Source organism: Hordeum vulgare, chromosome 5H (genome assembly GCF_904849725.1).
Source record: "Hordeum vulgare subsp. vulgare chromosome 5H, MorexV3_pseudomolecules_assembly, whole genome shotgun sequence".
NCBI lineage: Eukaryota > Viridiplantae > Streptophyta > Magnoliopsida > Poales > Poaceae > Hordeum > Hordeum vulgare.
Window position 1 is genome coordinate 22557651 of NC_058522.1, and position 7423 is coordinate 22565073.

The 7423-nt window shown below is 45.1% G+C and overlaps 1 protein-coding gene across 1 annotated transcript; it reads left to right on the forward strand.

Moving 5' to 3' along the window:
• Positions 1 to 2814: 2814 nt before the first annotated feature.
• LOC123396852 (protein WIR1A-like) lies at positions 2815 to 3405 on the forward strand. The gene is made up of 2 exons (XM_045091650.1): positions 2815 to 3014; positions 3089 to 3405. The coding sequence occupies exons 1-2, from the start codon at positions 2906 to 2908 to the stop codon at positions 3211 to 3213; spliced, it is 234 nt and encodes a 77-aa protein (XP_044947585.1). The 5' UTR covers positions 2815 to 2905; the 3' UTR covers positions 3214 to 3405.
• Positions 3406 to 7423: the final 4018 nt, after the last annotated feature.

The window sequence follows — 7423 nt, forward strand, 5'->3', positions numbered from 1 at the left end:
TTTGGACCTTGGATAAGCACTGGCATCATAATGAACTTCCGCTTCATGCACAACCAAGGAAGAAGGTTGTAGATACACAGAGTAACGGGCCAGGTGTTGTGACTGCAACTCTGCTCCCCAAAAGGATTCATGCCATCTGTACTCAGACCTAACCATAAGTTCCTTTCGTCAGCTGCAAATCTCGGGAACTCTCTCTCGATTTTTCTCCACTGCCGACCATCAGCGGTGTGCCTCAACTTATCGTCTTTCATACGATCTTCCATGTGCCATCGCAACAACTTCGCATGATCTTTATTTCTGAACAGACGTTTCAACCGTGGTATTATAGGAGCATACCACATCACCTTAGCAGGAACCCTCTTCCTGGGTGGCTCGCCCTCAATATCACCAGGGTCATCTTTTCTGATCTTATACCGCAATGCAGTGCATACCGGGCATTTATCCATATTCTCGTACTTCTCACGACGGTAGAGGATGCAGTCATTAGGGCATGCATGTATCTTTTGCACATCTAATCCTAGAGGGCAGACAAGCTTCTTTGCTTCGTACGTGCTGGCGGGCAATCCGTTCTTTCTTGGAAGCATCTTCTTCATCAGTACCAGCAACTTTTCGAATGACGAGTCAGTCACACCGGTCTCCGCCTTCCACTTCAGCAATTCCAGTGTGCTACCCAGCTTCTTCTGGCCATCTTCACAAGTTGGGTACAACAATTTGTTGTGGTCCTGTAACATCTGCTTGAACTGCAACCTCTCCTTTTCTGTGTCGCAACCTCGCCGTGCATCAGAAATGACCCGGCCAAGATCATCAGCGGGCTCATCTGGTTCCCGTTCTTCATCCTGATCTTCTTCTTCATTGTCTTCCATTGCGGTATCAACATACTCAGGGAACATAGATCGGTAGTTGTCATCATCGTTCTCTTCTTCTTCATCGTCGTCTTCCATCATAACCCCTCTTTCTCCGTGCTTGGTCCAAACATTATAGCCCGACATAAAACCGGACCGAAGCAGGTGGCTCTGAATGACTCTTGAGGAAGTGCAATCCTTCTCATTTCGACATTCAACACATGGACAAAACATATAGCCACCACCATGCTTGTTCGCATCGGCTGCATCTCGAAAAGAATGCACGCCTTCTCTGTAAGCGGATGTGCGTCGATCACCATACATCCATGGATGGCTCATCTGTGTTATACGACAGTTTATCAAATTCAATCACGATCCTAAAAATTAGTACCACACGGTCTAAACGAGGAAATATAGTTGCTGACCTTTTAGAATAAGTAGAAATAAAGAGGAAGATGTTTAAGCGTGGCTCAGGCATCTCATATCGTAGTTGCGTTCGGTGAACTAAAGCGGCATCGCTCTAACACACATTTCAACAAACACCTCTAGTGCATAAAAAAAAGTGGAGAACTAGCACCCACCCACAATCCTCCATCCAAGAAAAATGCAAGGAAGAGGGGAGAGGGGGGTTGTGCTATATATAGGCAGAGGACTTTAGTCCCGGTTTGAGACACAAGCCGGGACTAAAGGTGGCGCACATGCGGGCTGCCCACCGCGTAGCCCTTTAGTCCCTGTTTGAGACACGAACCGGGACTAAAGGCTCCTTACGGGCCGGGACTAAAGCCTCGAGGGAGGCATTGAGAATTGGGGCGACGTGGCCGGGCCTTTAGTCCCGGCCCAGAGGCAGGCCGGGACTAAAGGGTCCCGGCCAAAGGCCCGTTTTCCACTAGTGGTAGTGAGGGAGGGAATTTTTTTTTAATTCCTGGGTGTGCGGCCGAATATATTTAGGAGTCGTGGCGATCATGAAAGATAAATTTACACGTCTTAGATACAGTTTAGATGAAAAAAAAATGGTATTTCTCTAAATTTGTTAACAGAGCGGCTAGAGATGCCTTAAGAAAACAGACGGAGGACAAATAAGAGTGATGTGGGGCTAGTTACACGAAGGGAAACGTTTCGACACGGCGCGTCGGCCGAACGCTTCGGCCGGTCCCGCACGCGTCGTGCGATCCCGCGTGTGGACCCTCCTTTCCGTTTATGCTACGAGGCGTCATTTTTGTTGCAACTGTTTTTTTTTTCTACTACCGACATGATTTTTGTTGTAAACGTTGGTGATTGTTGCTACATTTTGTTCACTAAAAAAGCTGCATCCAAGTTTAGTTGCAACCCGAGTTTTCAGATTTTTTGCTACAACCGTGTTAATTTTTACTACAATCGGTATCATTTTTTATTGCAACCGTTCACTAAAAAAGTTGCATACACGTTCGTCAGAGTTGCAAACCGAGTTCACCGGATAATTTTTGCTACAACCCACATTTTGTTTTACTACCATGCATCATCAGTGTTTTTCTTTTGCTATGACCATGTTAATATTTTTTGCTACAACCATATTTTTGCTGCATCCATGTTAAAATTAGCTGCATCGTAGTCAAAATATGTTGCATCGTCATTTTTTTTACATGAACAGACCTGATGATGCAACCCGCGTACAGCCGATGCATCGGACGGCCCGCGTGCGGCCAGCAGAAAGATTCGGCCCCGACGCATAGCACTGCCCTTACACGAAAGCCTAGCTTGTTGACTAACCGAAGAAAAATGAATAGGCGAATCTGTCTCTTCCTCCGCGGCCGTAGTGACTAATCGTCGGGTCTCTCACGTCGGTCATCGTGCAACGGCCATCACTCATCGGCCTTGACTAAACGTAGAAATTCGGTGGTACCAAAACATGCTGCTCGATATGATGACATCTCTCTCTCTCACCTCACGGCCAGACGGACAATCTATAAATACGTGCGGGCCTTCTTCCACCAGCAAGCATCACAACATCACGTACACAAGCTAGCTGCCTAGCTACCTCTCAAAGCCTCGCTCGAACTATAAACTAGCAGCCTCAAATCATCATCATGGCGTCTACCGGCAGTCGTCCCAGCAGGGTGCTCTTGCAGATCGCTCTCTTGGTCGTCGTCGCGGCGGTCATCATCAACAGCTCCGTCTGCCTTGGAGCCGTCGTAGGTCAGTCGACAGTGTTTAACTAACTCCCTTCAAAGCTCATGCTGAATAACTTACGTTCATGGTTTCCCGTTCAGGCTCTGGTGCTCTCAACCCTAGCCGCCCTGATTTCCCGTCGCCGCGTGGTGGACCATACACCGGCCGGCCGTGCCGCACATATTACGAATGTCGTGGTGGACCACCCGCAGGTGGCAAACCCTGATTACACCCGTGCGCATGAACCGACATATGTAACTCGGAAATGGCGGCCTAGCTGCACGCATGCCTCTCGTCCTACTTTTGAGCACAAGTTACTGTACTGTCACGCATCACCTTACACACAGTAATAATACCGTCTCGTGTTGTAAGTACATAGTTAAAGTCGAATAAAACTGGATTCTTGCATGTCTGGAAATTGATGTGAATGGATGGTCAATTTTTAGGAAGATGAGACTAAGTTTTGTTTAGAATTTATGAACATATATATATCGATGGACAATGAGTAAATTCAACTCGCGGTTAAGTCAGGTAATGAAATTGAGTTCTTTTGAGTAGGACGCCAATATTTGTCACGCACCAGCTGGGGAGTTACTCAGGGCAAACGATGTTCCCCAAGGGATGGAGGATCGAGCTAACAAAATCGATCGCTCGACAAAATCCGTCCCAGCGAACCCCTCCCCACTCCATGGCAATGGAAAAAGTTATCGCTAGTAGAAGTACGTCTCTGATCCAACAGTTGGGGGAAAAAAGCCAGTTTTACTATGACACACTACCAAACTTTACAAAGTGGTATTTGGACCTAATTTAAATAAAATAGTTAAACCAGACACAAAAAAAGCCGTGATGTACATAATAAAAATGCCTTCATGTTCAAATTGATCTGGTATTGTACATCCCAAATTTTTTTTTACAAACAAACAACCAATAATTTGGCATGCTAATTTTTTAAAAAGATATAAACTACCACATCTCTAGGATTCATACATAACGTACAGCTAAAACACAAAAAAACAATATATATATATATATATATATATATATATATATATATATATATATATATATATATATATATATATATATATAGCAAAATTACAAGTTGCCACGTGAACAAAACAATAGTTGATTCAATATTTACGTCGCGCTCTACAACGATATATTTGCGGAGGTGTTGGGGTGGATCTGGGAGGTTAGATGAGGGCTTGGGTGCCGTTCGGATGGCCACAAAGCTCATGTTTGTCTCCGGTTTGTGAAAGAAATCACCTGTCATGCGAATCGATAGTGTTTCGTTTTAGAGAACGTTAGTGCAGTAGTTTAAGCACATGTTGATTAACGACGAAGCCTTTTCCTATTAGAGCTCTACTAATTTACGTGTAGTTTACAGATAAGTGTAAGCAAAGGGCCGAACAGACAAAGAGCGACGTCGGACCTGCTTGTTGACTATCGGAGAAAAATGGCGAAGAGAATCTTCTCCTGCTTCGTGGCATGCAAGACGAGGACGGGACGGAGACTCTCGCCGGTCGTCGTCCATGGAGTGCACGTCGCTCTTTCCCTGTGGACTGTGGTCGTGCACGACCACCACTGATCTGATCAGCAGCCTAGACTAACTGTAGAAGAAGTTTGATATGGTACCAAAATGTGCTGCTTGAATGCACATCTCGTTCTCCTGACCAAACGAAGGGTCTATAAATACGGGTCTAAAAAAATTCCAAATGCGGTGTAAAGGCATATAATTGTACTATTGTTTTTTATTGTACAAAGTTAGCACCCGACCCATTTAATTGTCTACTTTCCGATCCCATGATGTTGTTGAAGCATGCAACGTGAAAAGGCCCCTTGCTGCGGCACACGCGCTTAAAACTTTATCACTAAAATCGTTATAATTATTGTAAAATTCTTTCAAACAAAATCACAAACTTTACCACTAAAATCAAGGCCAGATAATCTAAGTCTATGCACTCTTTACATGAAATGTCAAGAAAATAGCCAACGACTATTCATTGATTGCATTTTTCTGTTGATAGCTTGCCAAGCTGAATCGCTCGGTGCCAACGACTATTCATGAAAAATAGGAACATGGCTAGACTAAACTGAAATCACATTGAATATATGGAGCCCAAGAAGTAAAAAATATCAATTTTGTTTAAAGTGGTCTACAGCCCCGAAAATGTTGCTATTTATGTATTCACTATACATAAACAATGAAAAAACGAACCCAAAAAGTGTTGCAGGTTATTGTGGTAAGAAATCTGTCCCCCCTTCAAATTCCAGGGTTTAACCCATTATCACATGCGCTAACTATGACCAAACCATATATAATTTCCAATATCATTTGCATCTCATTGTGCAAAAATCATCTAGCATCGCACTGTGTCCGGTACTCCGGTTCCTGAAAAGAGGAGCGCATCGGCATTGCTCAGCCCTGTCCGGTCCACCGGCGGTCGACCCAAATGATAGCTTGATCAGGGATCAGACCGGCTCCGAGCGTGTCCACCCCAAGCGACGACGACCATTTCCTCGGGGTTGGGCAGGTAGACATTAATTTATCCGAACGTTATGCAACAGAACAGAGAACACTCACCCGATGGTTTGGTGGATGTGCAGGGTGGAGTAGGAACATGCGGAGGCCTCGGTACCGGTTTCTGCATGGACGACGATGACAACGAGTTGTGTGTTGGTGGTTTAATTTGTACACACTGTTAAACCAGACGCATGAGAACAAATATAATAGTATAGCCAGCTGCTGGTTATAAGTCATTGCCATGTTATCTATAATCCATCTTATAGCCAACATGTATAATAGTTCATTGCAAAAATATACTACTTCTTCATTATATGGTCCACCTTTTATACTCACAAAATGCCTAGGAGCACGTGCTACAGCTGACTCTTAGCTAAGAGTCCGCTTACATTCTCTCTCCTCTTCTCTTTCCTCTAACTAAACAAAAAAATTATTAGTTTATTTCTTATAGTTGTACTTGCTCTGACGCGTGAGGCCCGGCGGTTGACCGTGTCTCTCAAACCTTTTTTCTGTGTGTGTGATGTCGACGACCTCTAAAAGGATATAAACCTTTTATTTCTCTATATATGTGTCATTCAATGAAAAAGGGTGACGCGCATACCGTTCATGGCACCCGACCGTGGCCAGATGGCTCGGTTGTGGCAGCGCATCCCGCAACGACAACGGTTGAATCCTACTCCATCGTGCTTATAAAATAATGATCGCTCCCCTTCGCTCGATCGGTGTTGTCGTCGGTCCACGACCAAAGACAAGTCGTGATTGGCGCACATTAGCGAGTGACACTGATGACCTAGCTAGACAACCCTATCGATAAATGAATTGGTGGGGACGACGGAGGGCCAGCTGTTGGCATCGTGATTTGCTGTAGCTCATCCGTCGCGTCACGAGCCTGCCTCGAGTTGAAGTTGTATGTCCCCTCGCGCTGAGTGATGGGTGATTCGGACTTCGGAGGGCCGACGTGACGCAGACGTAGCGTATGCATGAAAAAGGTACTAGTGCTTTTTTGGACGGATGGTGGGGAGGTTTTTTTTTTACTTCATGGGTGTGCAACCGAATATATTTAGGAGTCGTGACGATCATGAAAGATAAGTTTACTCGTCTTAGATACAGTTTAGATGAGAAAACGTAAAATCATATTTCTCTAAATCTGTTATAAAGGATTGGCTAGAGACGCCCTAAGAAAAGAGAAGGAGGACAAATAAGAGCGACGTGGGGCTAGAAACACAGAAGCCTAGCTCGTCGCTTGGGGTGGTCGAGTCGTTGATCGAGTGCATCTGCAGGTCTGTCTCGTCGGTCGTCGTGCAACGGCCATCACTCACCGGCCTTGACTAAACGTAGAAATTTGGTGGTAACAAAATATGCTGCTTGGTTAGAAATTTGGTGGTAACAAAATATGCTGCTTGGTATGATGATCTCTCTCTCGGACAGACGGATGATGGACTATAAATACACACGGGCCTTCTTCAACTAGTATAGCAAGCATCACAGCAGGACGCGCGTACGCAGCTAGCTGCCTAGCTCTCTCAACGCCTCGCTTGAATCATTAGCTAGCAGGCTCGAACCATAAGGACGCGGCGGTCATCGTCAACAGCTCCGTCTGCCTTGGAGCCGCCGCCCGGACGCCACTCTAAAAGGGTTTTTTTTGGAAAAGGATGTTCTAACCCCCGACCTCTCATCAATCGATGCATAAGATCATTTTCATTAATTATTTAACATAGGTCTAACAAGAACATACATCAAACCATCCGAAGCCATCACTCACACTTATAAAACTCGATAATGTGAAGTGCTCTCACTCCCCATATCTAAAATCGATGCCGTCACCGGTATATCCACGTAACGTATCGAAACCCATAACCGGTGCAGCAGACCTAAAGCGTACACCACATGCATACGTTTTAGATGTCGCCAT

What these genes read in the sequence shown, in the direction of transcription:
- LOC123396852 (XM_045091650.1), top strand. Translation starts at nt 2,906, where the DNA reads ATGGCGTCTACCGGCAGTCGTCCCAGCAGGGTGCTCTTGCAGATCGCT. An exon ending in CTGCCTTGGAGCCGTCGTAG is followed by an intron (nt 3,015 to 3,088) that starts GTCAGTCGACAG and finishes TTTCCCGTTCAG; the next exon opens with GCTCTGGTGCTCTCAACCCT.